The sequence below is a fragment of the Aythya marila genome, assembly GCF_965140915.1.
Source record: "Aythya marila genome assembly, chromosome: 10".
Taxonomy (NCBI): Eukaryota; Metazoa; Chordata; class Aves; order Anseriformes; family Anatidae; genus Aythya; species Aythya marila.
Genome location: NC_139051.1, coordinates 9,221,153 through 9,237,230, shown reverse-complemented (window position 1 = coordinate 9,237,230; position 16,078 = coordinate 9,221,153). Strand labels below are relative to the sequence as shown.

Below are 16,078 nucleotides of genomic sequence, written 5' to 3'. Positions count from 1 at the left end.
AAGAAACTCATACCCAATTATATTTGAGTGGAACAAGATCCACTTGTGGATCATTGATGGATAATTGTGCTGCTAATACAGCAGTATGCGGTACAGAAAGCACAAAACTGCCGGTGATTTTAGTAATGCTTCTGCAGAGTCTGTGATAGCACAGGAGGTACACCAGACTATCTCATCCCTCTGTGCCACCCAGCACTCCTCTGGTTATCATCCTCCCTGAGGCTGTGCTCCCTGCTGTGGCGGTGGGAAAAGGCTGCCACTCTCGCTTGATGTCATCAGGTGCTTCACCTGGGAGAAGGGAGAAGCAAGGCAGAAATCTCTGTGCCCAGCACTGTTATTCTGAAGGTACCACTACAGGATAAAATCCTGTAAATCCAATGCCTAGTGGCACCTTTTCTGTCACTACCATAGATAAAACTTTATATAGGAGTTGAGGTTTTTCTTTTTTTTTTTTTTTTTTTTTTCCAAGTTGGAAACCAATAACATCAGTTGCAAGTATATCTAGATTTTTTTATTTTTTATTTTTTTTAGAAAACCTTGTTCAGTTGTTTATGGCTTTGGTATGAAATGCTATAAGGTACTGATAGGATTTGCTCGAAAAAAAAAAAAAATTGACCATCTCGCATATGGGGATGCTAGTTGTTTGAATACATTTTTTATTTCACAAATACAGTAACAAGTCTTTGGTCTTTTATTAAGCACCAATTTTGATATCTGTTAAAATCAGACTTCGAGAAAAAATTGAGCCAGCTCTTTAAAATGTTGACTTTTGAGAAAGGCCAATTTCAGAAAGGTCGTTCACATGCTGTTCAGGCAAGGGTGAATCTCTTCAGTGGTGATTATGCTTACAGGATAGAGTGCTAAATCCTGGAGAATGGTGACGTGGGGAAGGACGCAGAGGCAGTTGTGGGTAATCAATAGGTGCCTTTTCTAGCACTGGCTAGGAGGGCTGATAAATATGTTGAGGTTTGTCCAGAATGGGGATGCTCATTAACAGTTTTTGGCTTCAGTAGAATAAGAAACAAAGTACTAGTTCTGATGAGCTGTTGGTGTCTACCAAATCACAGAATAGTTGAAGTTGGAAGAGACCTGGAGGTCATCTGGTTGAACCCCCCCCCTGCTCAAGTAGGGCCACCTGGAGCTGCTTGGCAAGACCACGTCCAGGCAGCCTTTCTCTGTCTCAGAGGACAGAGACTCTGCAGCCTCTCTGGGCAACCTGTTGCAGTTTTTGGTCACTGTAACATTAAGGAAGAGTTTCCTGATGTTCTGACAGATCCTTCCTTGTTCCAGTTTGTGCCCATTGCCTCTTGTCACTGGGCGCCACTGAAAAGAGCCTAGCTCATCATCTTTGCATCCTCCCTTCAGGTATTTCCCTACATTGGTAAGATCTGCCCTGAGCCTCGTCCTCTCCAGGCTGAACAGAGCCTTCTGTCAACTGTTTCTGATAGGAGAAGTGCTCCAGTCCCTTCATCATCTTTGTGGCCTTTCTTTGGGCTGTCTCCAACACGTCCTTGCCTCTCTTGTGCTGTGGAGCAAAGAACTGGACACAAGACTCCTCCAGGTGCTGCCTTACCAGGGCTGAGCAGAGGGGAAGGCTCACTTCCCTCAACCTCCTGGCAGCACTTCACTAATGCAGCCCCGGATGCCATTAACCCAGCATATTTTGCCTAGCATACACAAACGTTCTTGTGCCCTGATTTAAATGTGGATGTGTGAGATTAAGCTCTGAATCAGCTTGAAGTGACGCTTGATGCTGGTGTTTCTAATTGAAATTCCTCTTGCTCTTTTGTACAGATCAAATCAAATGACAGCACAATTCATTCCAGCTTTATCTTATGTAAAAACATGCTATATTTATCATCCCAATCAGTAATGGCAGTAGCAATTGGTAATGAAATTAGAAGTGACCCAACCAAAGAACCATGGGCTTTTATGTGCCTCCTTTTTTAGCTGTAGGATGCTGTTCTTAAATCCCACTACCTAGCTAGCTATAATTACACAGTCCTGAGCTCTGGCTGACCTGACAAGCAGAGCTGTGTAACATCCATGCGAGGCATATAAAACACTACGCCCCATCAGTGCTGCTGGTTGTTTCTGCTGAGCTTCAATTCTCTTCTTCCATATTTTCCTTCTGAGTTGCTCTTTTGTAGAACTAGTTTTTTTTACAGTTGCTTCTGACTGTCTGTCACATGAGATGCAGTACCTGACTTTGAGAGTGACTCCAATCTGTTTTATCTGAGACTGTAAATAGCTAAGATGCAAAAGGAAAAGCTGCTTATACTGCATCTCGGCCATAACTGCCCACGTTAAGTCTTCCTTTCTGTTCAAGTGCAAACACGAGCAGACCAGCTGTGCCACTGAAGGAAAGCTCAGGCTAACCTTTTTTTTTTTTCTTCTTTGCACTGAAACAGATTGGAATTGCTGATATAATCAGTGGTCATCTGTCGGCTGGCTGTGTGCTCAGGTTTGGGACCGAAACCTTGCTCTGTCTCTCGACTTGCTGCACTTCTACCAAAACGTGCTCTGAAATGGTGGTGGATGTGCAAGACATGGCAGAGTGCGAGTACAGGCTTGAGGCTGACCATGTATGTATGCTCTGAGCACATACAGTTGTTTTCCCCTTTTGGTCAGTGTAGTTTGCTTATTTGTGTTGGAGCTGCGCTGACGTTAAGCAGTATTTGTTAAGCCAATTAGGCTATCAGAGAAGGGCATTAGAGTTGGAACACTTGGATGGTGATGACTTTCTGTTGCCTGTATTTGTTTAATTATTTTTGTGGTGACACACCTTTATCTTAACAAGCAATGATCTCTAAGTTTTCTTAGATTTGTCAAAAAGTGCTTGTTACGATACTACGGCAAAGACAGTGGAAGAAGACAAATTCACGAAGAACATGTGTATTGTATGAAAAGGAAGTGTAGCTGTTAGTAGGTAAAGGAGACATAGGACCTGAGATTTAAATAACTTGCAGTGCGTGTAAGATCAGCTTGACAGCATACCAACTAGTTCCTTGTGTTAGGATAACTCTAGTTTATGTGTGTATATACATTTTTCTCTACAGGTTGCTGGTCACTGCCCCATTTGTTAAAAACTTTAACAGAAGAGTACAAGCTGAAAATCCATAGATGGCTGGGAAAATGTAATTTTGTATTAACATGGCTTGGCAAGGCTTTGAAGCAAGTGAAGTTGTTATTAGCTTCCTGTTTTTTTGAAAAGGTAACGGTATTGTTCATTCCAGAATAATTTGTCTGACATTGTTAGAAAGTGTCTTAAATCATTGAGCATAGCTGTTAATTGAATTTAGGTGCTCTTGCATGCTTAGTAGTGCCAGAGTTTTGGCTTCTGTAAATGCTTTGAGCTTGACTACACAGTTTCGATTGCACTGAAATTCAGTTTACTTTGTCCTCTGTTTACAAGTTAGTTTTGCTTAAATATCTCTCATAATAAAAGATGTGAATGTTCAATTGTATCAATGTGTTGTCTCTCTGAAAATTATGGCTGAATATACATATTTTCTTATAGGTAGTTTAAAGTGTATAGTAAACTCTATTAGGTATGAATGGCACTGTAAACTGTTTCACGATAGTAAATATTTGATTTTTCAAGATACCTTTTATGCCCTGATACCACATTATTTAAAGACACTATCGGTCTCCGTAGGACTGTATAATAAGCCTGCCAAGCAGCTGCCAAGTGCAGATATCCAACATTTACATTCAGTGTTGTGTGATGGTAGCTGTGACATGATTCCAATTAAAAGCTTGGTCTGCACACTGCAGATGTGTCCTGAATATTAATGTGTGCTACAGACAGAGCAGATGGAATCTTTTTAAAAATACAATGCAGCGAATGTAAAATTAAGGTTGGGTTTCTGGTGGAAACAGAAAAGCAATCAAAATTCTTTTTTTTCCCTTGTTTTTCATTTCTAAATCAGAAGATCTGTGTATCATCATCCTCTTCCTTTACATATAAGAGGAAGTGAGCTCTTCATTATGCATCCAAATAAAAATACAGCATTATGTCTAACTGAAGTTGTCTTAAATGCCAAACGTACCTAGAAAAGTATTAGGAACGCATACAACATTTGCTGTGCCTTAAAATATGCCCATGCCTAAGGGATGGATATGAGGCAGTGGGTAATAGCTGAAATGTAGGATGGTATTTGAGGAGTTGCTTGCTGACAAAGGCTGTGTAACCGTGTGCGGGTACTTAATTGGGATTTGCAGATGTCATGTGAGGTATATTAGGATACTTGTTGAGGCAGGAAGGAGAAGGCTTCCTGTGTGAGCAGGAGCTGTAGCTTCCCTCCTCTCGGTGTCGCCTGATCCCCTGATGTTGGTTGCATCCTGAGGGCGATGCCCGCCTGATGGGAGCGCTTCGAAAATGTAGCTGGGGTTAAAAGGGGGTGCGGGGCTGCCCCCGGGGCCTGGGAAAAGGGCAGCAGTGAGTGGGTCCAGGCCTGGCGTCTTTGGTGTCGTTGGCTGCTGTCCTTAAAGTTTGTGCTCGGGTGTTTGGGGTGATAGGGGGACTTTAATGAGGCTTCTGAAAATGGAAAAAACAAGCCCCACGGCCAGTTTGGGTCTTAGCATCATCCACGTCACGTTCACCTGTATGCTGTTCGCTTCTGTAATCTGCGGAAAGATTTGTGAAAGCTGCTCAGAAATAATCAAAATGGAGTAGCTGGCTAGACGTAGCTAAATGACACTTTTGTGACTCATTTAGAGATTACCCCAAGGTTTCCAAGTATGGTCAGTGAAACTCAGCTTTACAGGCAAGCCAAAAGAAGTTTGTGTTGTCAAGTTTTAACATATAGCAATGACTCTGCACCTCACAGCATGTCAAAGCATAGAGACCTGGTCAAAGGTCTGAAGGGTTTGATGTTTAAAAGATGTGAAGATGTGAATTTAAGTCTTCTCTAAGTGTCCAGGAAATCAGAGATAGAGTTAAAAATGGAAAAAAAAAATCAGTCAAAACATGAAAGTAAAGTATTGCTTTAAAAGAACTGAATTTGTCAGCCAAACGTTGCTTTAAACAGCACTTCTGAAGTTTGTCATTGCTTTTTAAAGATCTTAAATATCCTAAGGTATTACAGATATTTTTTTCCCTCAGTATCTACCTTTTCTGGTGTGATGGGAGCCTTGACACTGGCGAGGTGAAGTTTGAAAGCAGGGCTGGAAAGGTGGCAGGGACAGGCAGAGGCAGTCTTCTTTTACCACCACACCGAGAGTTGGGGTGAGTTGCTCATGCTTCCTGCCACATGGGAACTGCCTCCTCGTTCCCTAGATAAGATGCCGCTATATTTTCTTGCCTGAAGCACGTATTTCAAAAAAAATCGTACAGTTATTTCTTCTTGCTGGGATGTTTCTGTTACTCTGTAGTCTCAACTTCATCTTTAACCCTTTCTAGCTTTTTCATAGTGAAAAGATCCCTGGAGAAGTTGCTTCCAGAGTATGTTCAATCTCTTTACTTTTTGTCATCTACTTTACGTCAGGATTACAAATCAAACATTATTTTAAAACATTCTTGATACTACTAACATGGCCTTTGGCCTCCCTAATTCTGAAATGGCTTCTTCCTTGCTTGGGTTTTAGGAGGAAGCTTAAATTTCCCCTTTTCACTGAGCGGTCACCTTAGGCTGTCTTACTGCATCTTGCCTTGCTTCCTGCTGTCTTGTCTCTTGTGACAATACTTCAAGGATCTGTCAGTTTCTTTTCATATCTCTTAGTTCTTTGCAGCATCCTTCCATTTCCGCCTAGTGTATGATTTTACTTTATAATCCTTGAAAAATATCCACGCCTTTCATTTCAGTCCCTGACAATTCAGTTGTATTATCAGCACTGTGATATCTTTAAGCACTGTGAAATGCATCCTTTCAGCTGAGATGGGGCCGTAGCACTGGGAATTTGTCTAATTTCATGTCTGTAAAGCAAATGCAAGCATTATTGTAATCATTTGGTCTTTGTGATATAGAGCACACCCATAAAAATGAACTCCAAAAAAAAAAGGTACAGTGTTTGGCTGGATCTCTGAAGCACGTCAGCAAGAAATAGGAGAAGGGTGTGTGGGTCATGCCGCTGCAATGTCAGATAATACGGAGTGCTGCTTGATAGGCATTCATTCTCCTGTGCTTAGGCTTCGGTTAAGCTGTGTTAACTCCTGAATTCCAAACGCAGGGTTCATTGTGTAACAGGAACACGGTCCGTTTTGGTATTGAATTAATATCTGCTGACACCATAGGCAAAATCACGCCATGTACTACAGTGCACTCCCTCATGAAATGAGGATACTGAAATGGTGGTATGTTATTTTTAAAATATCTTTAAAAAAAACAAAAACCTCAAAACAACAGAAAGCAAACCACACGCACAAACCTTTTAGTAGCAGTTCTTGACCAAGAGGCTATAACCAGAGGCTTCCCCAAATTTCCTGAGAGAACCAAGCTAAGATTTATGGGTTTCTTGAAATTATCAGCTATTTAAAGTCTGTCCATTCCAAAGCATATTAATTTTTCTTCTTTGCTTAAAAAAACAGCCAACCCGAAATAGCATAGCAGCTTTAATAATTTCATGAAACATCTTTTTTTAACTGACATAGCTGCCTTGCTTGTTGACTCAACTTTTTCCTTTAGAAGCAGTAAATACATTCTTCCTATCAGAGGGGTTTTAAAAAGCTCAGAGTTTTCAGGAGCTCCTTTAAGATGAGGCCTCCAGACAGTGTTTTTCCATTTTATGTCAGTAATATTAAAATCTAAATTAAAAAAAAAATCAATTAAACCAGAGACCAGGATGTGGTGCTATTTGGTTTTATATTTTATTATTTCTTGCTGCTGCTGAGAGCTATTTTTAAATACCAGGAATGAAAAAAATATCTGTGCTTCTGTTTTCCTGTAGTAGAGAGGAAAACAGCGTTTAATATAATTGCTGTTATTGTTTTACAACTTAATAAATATAAAATTGCCTTACAGAAAGGTTAAGTGTGTGTGTGTACACAGGCAATCCTGGATCACGGTCTCAATTTTTCTCCTTTTTTGTTTTCACATACCTCCGCTCATCCTTTTAAAGAAGGCTCTTCCTCCCTAGTGTTCCCTGACGTTTTGTCTTCCTCTGGATATCTGGCGTGCTTCAGCTGACACCAGCAGGATCTCTCCTGTCTGCCTCTAACCAGGATCTGAATTTCCATCCTTTTCAGGGGGGATGGGAGGTAATAAATAATAATATACATCGTATTTGTAAAACCCTCATTCATTTCACTGTTTTGCTTTTCTGAAAGAAACAGAGTTGTCCTGTTTGGTTCCAGAGCTGTCTTTGGGGGAAAAACATGGTAGTTTGTAGTCCCGCTCGGACTGCCCCTTAGCAAGCAGCGGTCTGGAGGGGGTTAGTGGAATTTGCCCCTGTTAAGCAGGGACATCCTGAAGGAAATTGTGGATACTTAACTATTATGTTAGTGGTAGTCACAGAGAACCCTCTTATTTTACTTACTTCTTGAAAGGCAAGTTCAGATCAGCGTTTATTAGAGTGTGATCATATATTTGATCATGAAAGTCCTGTTTCTGCTCTATGATTGTATTTTAATTACTAGAAATCCTTAAAACTTGGTACTTGAATCTTCACATTTCCTCCCAGCGGCGGTTCATATTCATGTAAGTCCATTAACATCTTGGTGTGTAGAAAAACAGGCTGACAGCTGTAGTCTAGCACTTCCTTATCGTAACTCGATACAGCATTCCGCAGAGACAGTCACGCCTCGGATTTATGCTCCGTTCTGCTGCTGGCATTTCAGCTTTAATAGTTTATAGTGTCAACTCACATGCTGCTTGGATAATCGTAACTGACTTGTTAAATAAGGACAGTTTACATACTGTTTCTCTCTTTGTCTCTGTTCACACAGGGTGGTTTTGTGCCATGATTTGATGATGGGAAATTACTCTGGAAGTCACTGACTCCTTCTGATTTGTTATATTACTGCTGGCATTATATGCTGTTTGAACTCAGGGTACTATTCCACTGGCTTTATGCAACCTGTTGTAAACCTTGCTCCATCTTCCATGAGGGAACTTTCAAAAAGTAGTTGGGTTGGTTAGAACGTCTCATAGAAGAATGAGATTCAAGAAAATCATTTTGTAGTGCACACAAGAATTTGTGCCATTAAAAAGCATATCCAGTATCAGAAGCAATCGCTATGCATCCCCCCCAGTTTAGTTAGGAAGTGTTCACAGATCCTAGTAAAAAGCAAAGACCTTGTGGAAGAGGAGGAGAAATAACGTTTTTAAGGTTTCTGGTATGGAGTGGTAACATCTCGTACCCTGCATGCATGCCTGGAATGCCAGTTCTTCCTTTGTCCCTGAATTTTTTCCTGTGACCCTGAGCAGGTCTTTGAGTTTTATTTATCCTTTCTGTAAGAATTTAAAGTTCTTAGTGTGTGGAAGAAGAAGATGGCAATAGCTGGGAGAAAGACTGTTATCACTTTTCTGTTCATTTCAAGCTTTAGCATGTTTCGTAACCTCACAAAGCTTATAAATAGTAGAGAGAAATATCTTGTGCTTTTGGGTGGAAGTGTAACTTCTTAAAAGCTTGGTGCTGTTCTTTGCCAGTCACTTTCAGTACACCAACAAAGAAGGGATCCCACGCGCTGTAGGAAAAGCATTCTTTTAGATCCTGTTTGTAAAGTTGGGAGAGCAATTTTATTGTCAATTGTTTGGCTTAAATACCTTAATTGTTGGTTTGGTTTTGAAAGCAAGGGTAAGAACAGGTAATATGTGTGTACTTCTTCCTTTGTATACTTTTTCATGTCTGGAGCTGAGTGTTCCCACCTGCCTGTAGTGATGGTCACAACTCCTGCCACTTAGGCATGGTAAGCCAAACTCCAGTGTCAGGTGTTTCAAAGAAAATCTCAGTGTCAAACTGAAAAATTTTTGAGAAATCCCTGTATTTTGTTTTGTTTTGTTCACTGTTGGAAAGTATTAAGAAACAAAACCAAATCCCCCATATCTGTTTCAGGTCATTAGTTCCCAGCATCACTGCATACAAGTCTGTGTTTGAGGTTTTATATCCCCCATTTTCCAAGTGAGAAAAGGAGCTACTAACAAGCAGTAGTGCAGCTGTGTGGCAGTAGTGGTTTCTGCTGTTTGATATAAATCATGTTTGTGACTTTGACCAACAGAAGTGATTTATTTATGCAGCTGATTCAAATCCATTTATGAAATAAATGGAGCAGTGTACCTTCATGTAGGAAAAGTAGTGCAGGCTTTAATTAGCAGATATGTATGTCACTACTTTTGTGGAATTAGGTGATTGAAAGTAGTGTCAAGTGTTTTTGAAATTGGGAAGGTGAGCAGCATTGTAGCATTCTTATTAGAATGTTTATGGTGTCTGTGTGTATATATGGCATTCATACATATATATGAATGAACATGTACTTTTTTTTTTCTTTCCCCTAGTGCAGGAAAAGTAGAATGCTGAATGAGGTTAAGCAGTACTGATGTAAAGTTGATAACTACTTATTTAGTAAGTATTTATTTAAGTTAGAGAACTGACAGGTTCTAGAAGGCGAAACTATAAATAAAAAAGAATCCTACAGCCAGAAACTTACTTCTTTTGAGCTGTGAAGCAGCCCCTGATGAGTGTTCCTACCTAGTGCTTAATCAAGGCTGTGCCCCAGGTCAGTCTATGCACATGTTCAGCAGACTTCTGTTTTTCCTTAAAACAGTTGAGTAGTTTTCCTGTCCGAAGTGAGCTCTGGCAAAACCATGGAACGTGCAGCTTGATGTCTTCCCGCTGCTGATGTCACTTGCCATCAGTTCCAGGGAGGAAATTGGGCTGTTTTGGCCTCTTCTGGTACAATGCTTTAATTTACCGCAGTTTTCGTTGTTTTCACCTGATTGCTGTCTTGGCTCCCACAGCACAAGTGAAAACTAGCACTGTGCCAAAGGTACGAGATGGTTCTGTGATAACAAACTTCAGTGTTACTGCACAAGGCTTCTGACCTAAGGGAGGGTTTGTAATACAATCATCTCACAGCAAAATCTTTTAATCTCATTTTAATTTCCTCAATTAACACATAACTGACCTTAGACACAGCACAGTGGTGTGCAGGAGGGACATTCGAAGTGTGGACACACAAAAGGAACATTTCCTATTTCAGATAAGCTGTTTCTTGTTGAAGATAGCTCTACTGAAGGGTGCTGGGTTGGTGTAGGGAATTCTTGGCGTTCTTGTTACTACTGTGGAGGATGTGTGCTCTAAAGGCTGCTTTGGTCCAAGAGGTTACTGTTCGTAACCTATGAATATTGCTTTAATACCATGAATATTGCTTTAAGTTAAATGCCCTTTTATGTTCAGTCCAGGAGCTCTTTCAAAACAGTCTGGGCTACTTGTAAATGCATTAGTCCCATCCTACCCCATCTAAAGTTGTGGAATCTGCCTGCAGCCTAACACAGCTGTAGTGGGACCCTCACGAGTTGTTCTCGCAGCACTTCTTGATGCCAGTGCCTTCTGTGACAAGCCACGAGTATTCATAGGAGCAGCTCTGCTGTCTACGCGATGCTGAAATAGTCATAAACAAAGAGAGCTCTTCATTGGTGAGCTAAAACAAAAGAAAGTGTTCATCTTCTGTGGTAGGAAACGCCAGATTGTATCTCTTCGGCATAAAAATAGTCATCATCTGACAACGTATAAAAGTGAACCTGAAATTTTATAGGTGTTAAAACTGTCACTGGTGTAAGGAAAAGCAAACTATCAATTTAAGATTAAATGCTTTATGGAGGCTGAATAATGGTGCTCTCTTAACTGTCCTTAAAAGGTTATGTTTGTTTGTTTTTTTTTCTCATTTTTAACACTGTGGAAAACTTGGTGCTGTTTTGATGATACTAAACCCTGCTATGAGATAAAATAAGCAAGATTCTTAAAGAAGCTGCAGTCTTTGGAAAGTGGATGAACCATGAGGTTGCTAAAATGCTCAAAAGAAGAAGAGTTTTTGTATGTTTGATTAAGAAAGCGTTGGTATTCCTATGCTGGTAGTGCTGAGATACAGGAATGTTTCTAACTTTTAAAATAAATAAATAAATGGTGGTATCGCTAAGTCTTTGGTAGCACATGTCTGGCTCTGTTTGATGCGTGTACTTTGTAGTATAAAGGTTCATCTAATTCTTAAATATTTAAAGAATGGAATAGGAATGTCACTGGTTAGATCAGAAAAATGCAGTTATCAGTTGTGGGGAAGAGGGACGGGGAAGGCATGAAACATTCAGAATAAAATTGCTTTGGTTGTGAGTGGTGGGGGAGCACATGAGTGTTTTGGTTTTGTTCTGGGCTGGTTTGTGAAGCTTTACAGGCTGGTTATTTTTGTGTTGAGACTGAAGGAACTCAGAGGAACTTGATTACAGTGGAAAAAGGGGAGAGGATGCTGTTCACTGAAGGGTGGCTTAAAGTAGAAATGCATGTGAACAGGGAGATTAGAGAGAATGTTTAATCAGTACGTATAGCTAGCAGCACGAATGAAAAAGCAGTGAAACAGCTCATCCACCTCAGGATTCTTTGGCTTTAACAGAAGATAGTTTTTGTCAAGGGGAAGGACTGGCGCTAGTATGGGAGTGCTGAACGATGCACTGTTTCAGTTATGTGGCTTGGGGTGTGTAGCGGTATGGAATGCTTTAGCTAATGGGCTTCATCAGCTTCTAATCCGTGTTAATTAGATGTAGCTAACATAGCGTTGTGATGCTGCGGAATAATGCTATGTAAAGTGGGCTGGGGCTTGATGGTAGGTTAAGATTGAGTTATCTCTGTAGATGTGTGTGTGTTTGTATGTTTTTTCAGAACTGGGTAAAAAAAAACTGCTTGCTCTCTATCTTAGCATGTGATGGCCTTCTGGAAGACAAACTTAACTTTTAATAAATACTTACTGTCTGGCAAGTAGGCGGATCAAAGCTTTACATCAAAGTACTTATTAGTTGTTTCTTGGGGGGGGGAGAGACTTATATGGAATTTGGCAAAAATTACCATGATTATTCAAGATAAGACTGTGAATTCTTAATAGTAAATAGCATTTGTAATTTTGATTTTTTTTCTTTTGCAGCTCCAGTTATTAACCGATGCAACAGAAGAGTATCAGGTATGTTATTTCTTTTAAGAATTTCATGTTTCTGATGAAGTTTTGAAACGTTCATTTGACTATAGGAATTGTATTAAAAATGACCTTCTTTATTACTGGTTTAATTTCTTATACCGCTTGCAGTATTTTTATTTCAATTAAAATGTCTTCAACTTGCATACAGTAGTTACAGATTCTCTCCTAAACTGCTTTATTTCTGCCTTTGGTACTGAAATTTGAAATGGTTACATCTGGTAAGTTGTGATTAGCTCCCTAAAGATAACCAGATGATCCTGATTACTTGGGGTACTAATGCAAATTCCAAGGATACGTAAACCCATGGAAGATACATTTTCTTATTCCTGTTGCTCCAAACTGGATACAGCTGAGGAAACAGGGAGAAGGAATGATGCCTGTAGTTCTTTGCATCTTTTTTCATTTTGGTGCATGTAGCAAAACCAGATTGTATTGGTTTTTCAAGTTGCAGGGAAGTTTCAGTAAGGAGCAAACTTAGAAATTACTGAATTTTCATTTAGGTTTTTAGTTGTTAAAAATCCAAACGTGGTATTCTTGTTTTTTTTTTTTGACTGTACTGGCAAATGCTGCTTTAATGTCAGTAAATATTTAGCTGTCATTCTGTAAGATTTACTCAAAGTACAGGTTTTCTAACCCAGAGGCAGGAATTGGACAGGAAGTTTACTTTTGCTTGTTTTAAAAACCTTGAGCAGATGAGTTTACTCATTTCTAGCTTATGCAGTACTTCAATAAAATACTTCAAGAACATCAGGATTCATAAAAACTGCTTGAGAAATAGCGATCTATTAGGAAGGTCAAGCTAACCTTTTAAATTTCAAACTATCTTGATTGTGGTTTTTTTTTTTTTTTTTCCAGAAGACCAATTAATTTTCTGTGTACGTTTTTTTCTCAAATCGCTGACCCAAAGTGATAATATTGCTTTCGTATCACGTTCGCTCCCCATTTCTGCTGCTGTTGCTAGTTAATCATCTCCTGTGCTGATGTGCTCCTTGTTGAGGGAGGGAGAGTGAGTGGCGTGCTTGGCATTAAACTCTTCCAAGTGGTTTGGCAGCTGTAAATGCTCTGTAGAGAATACCAGTTGCTTCTTGACCAGAGAAACACGGCTTTGTGTGCTGGTCAGAGGTTCAGCCTGCAAAGCAGGTGGCCCTGGGTGGGTCAGCGAGAAACTCCCCAATCTGTGCAGGAGGGTCATCCTGGGGAAAGGAGGCTTATCTAATCACGTTCGTGGCATTATTTATAGAAGTGCAGAGTGGTAAAGCAGTGTTCTTATGAAGAGAAACAGCCTTTTCCAAGAAGTGCGAGGAGGGAGAAAGAGAAACGAGAGCTCGATGTTCCCTTAGAATTTATTTAATGAACACATTACTCGCGTATAGCATGTTTGGCCACGTAACAGATTGAGGTTCCATGGCAGGCACTCAAACCTCAAGCATGGTGTCAGTCCTAATTTGTAACAAGCTGGTGACTGACTTGATTAAAATATTTGAAAAATCGCAATCTATCTTTGCAGTAATTGCACGTATCCCCCCTCCCACCCCAGTTTTAAAATCTCCTGACTATGCGATGCAAAAGACTGTGGTGCCGTTGGCAATTTCAGTGCTAATTACCCAGTAGAAGAGTTTTCTTGCTGCTGCTTTAAGCAAATTAGCAATGTCTGAGCCTTTTGCTGGTATGAGTAACTCATGTTACACTTCTTGCTGCCTGACTCAGTCTGCCCAGGCTTGGTTTGGATAGCCTGAGAACCATACAAATACGTTCCTGTCCAAGAGCTGGATTGTGTTGAAATTCATTCTTGCATGATTGCATTTCTTGATCTTCTTCCAAGTATAGGGGCTCCTGACAAACTATTTGTTTTTTTGGTCAGGTCCCAGTCTGTAGTGAGAGCAACCTCAGAGAACACCCCTGGCCCTTGGTTAGCAACTGCAGGCAGGGCAGGAAGGTGGGAGACATCAGTGGTGTCTCCTTTCACAACCAATATCAAAGCTATTTCAGAACTGGAGGGAAGAGAAAGCATTGCTATTTGTCCCACTGCAGCAACTGAGGAGAGTTTGCTACTGACAGTGTATGAATGAAAGTTAATTGTGTTTTTGGAATGAAGACTGTCACGCCTACTTCAGTCTCAGTTGGGCATAGTTTCTCCTCTTCCTTTAGTCTTATCTTTCAAAAAAGTAAACTTTTTTGCTGGATTTCTCATATTACCATTTCTAGACACCTTTGATTCATTCTACAAAACACCCACTCTCCAGCAGACTTGCTGACTTCTTTACAGGATTAAAAAGAAAAAAAAACTGACAAAACGACACCCATACTATAGACCCGTGGCAGAAAGTTTGCATCTGTTTTCTCCAGTGATTTCAGTTTATCTGAGTGACCTGGTGTCTCCCGTGTAAGTACTCCCTCCTCAATCTCCTTTTGGTCTCTCTGGGATCAGAATGGGTTTGATGACAGTTTTCACATTCAATTGCTTTATAAACAATTAAATTATATAATGTAGGGAAGCAAGATATTATTTCCCCAATATTTTTATGCCATCCAAATGACATGGTTGTCAGGATCTGTGGCCATTTCCATGTTAATGTAAAATTAACTGAATGGATGGGAGTTGCTTTGGTAGAGGCAGCTTTCAGCAGAGACTCAGTGAAGTGGAAAGGATCAAATTTGCTGTCTCTGGAAGCAGGTGCTAAGCCCTCTCCTAAGGTATGATTGCAGACGGAATAAATATTTATATAGTGAGAGAAAATTTTAGCTGACAACATTTTGGTAAACTTTGCCATCTTTGCTAAGGAGGAGCGTGGCACTGGGTAGTTGCTGTTTCACAGGATCACAGTGGTTGAGGTTGGAGGGGACCTGTGGGTGCATCTGGTCCAACCCCTGCTCAGGCACAGACACCCAGAACAGGCTGCCCTGGACCACAGGCAGCTTTTGAAGATCTCCAAGGAGATCTTTGTTTCTTGGTGCTGTGCCATGGCTCCCTTTATCTTCTTGATCTTATCTATGTGCTTGTGCCTTTTTAAAGAGAGAAACAAAATGAGAAACACAGAGCATGGGAAGAGCCTGCGCTAAGCAGAGGCGGCTGTTCAGTCCTCAGCTGCGTGTTTGTGTTCTTTTGTAGCCTCACCGAGGAAGGAAAATTACCTCCTTCTGCTTCTCAGGTTGCCTAAAAAGCTGTTTTCCTGTCGGCAGACACTGTTTTTAGAATTGCTCTGTCACAGATACAGCTCAAAAGTATTCTGATTTCAGATACCTTGTTTGTGAATATTAATCTTCAGTTGGTATTCTTGAAATATGTTTAAAGTTGAATAATTTCTCGGTGTGTTTTTTTATTTATTTTTTATTTGTTTATTTCAATGGGATTTAATAGAAACTGAAATTCGCCTCTTTCAGATCAAACCATCCTTTCCAGATTACATGCAAATACTTCAGAGTGGGATGAGATTCTAACAGAAGGGCACCATTTAGCAGTGTCATGTGCTTTTTTTGAGCAAAGCTCAGGTCATGTTACCTTCTCAAAATGGTCAATGTCACAGCCCATCACTATTTGATTGCAAGGCATTTTGAAATTCCAACTCAGCCTACTCAAACTGCTTTCATGAATAATGGGAACAGCATTCTATGAAATCACAGAATCATAATTATGCTTTTAATTGTCACAGGAAGTATTTTTTTCATCTTCGCAGTTTTTATGACCAGTCAGTCCCCATTTTAACAAGTGGAGAAGGAATGAGTGTGTACGTATGCATACATTACTGCTTTTCTCATTCCCTAGTCCACAGATATTTAAAATCCATTCCTTCCATTTGAAAAATAATCATTGCCTGGTGACATTCCTGGATTCAAGTGCCTTTATGGGTCTTAATATAAAAAAAACTTTATCTTTTATGATGTATGGTGTTATTGCTGGGAACCTTAGCTAAGTGCTTGATAACAATAAAAGAAAACGTTTTCTGTGTAACCTAGCTGGAA

The 16,078-nt window shown here is 40.2% G+C and overlaps 1 protein-coding gene across 1 annotated transcript in view; it reads left to right on the top strand.

Moving 5' to 3' along the window:
- Positions 1-16,078, top strand: part of PRKAR2A (protein kinase cAMP-dependent type II regulatory subunit alpha) — a 56,585-nt gene that overhangs the window by 9,398 nt on the left and 31,109 nt on the right. Inside the window, exon 2 of the mRNA XM_082768176.1 lies at positions 12,068-12,103. Within this exon, the coding sequence (XP_082624302.1) occupies positions 12,068-12,103 (36 nt within the window). The remainder of the gene's footprint in view (positions 1-12,067; positions 12,104-16,078) is intronic.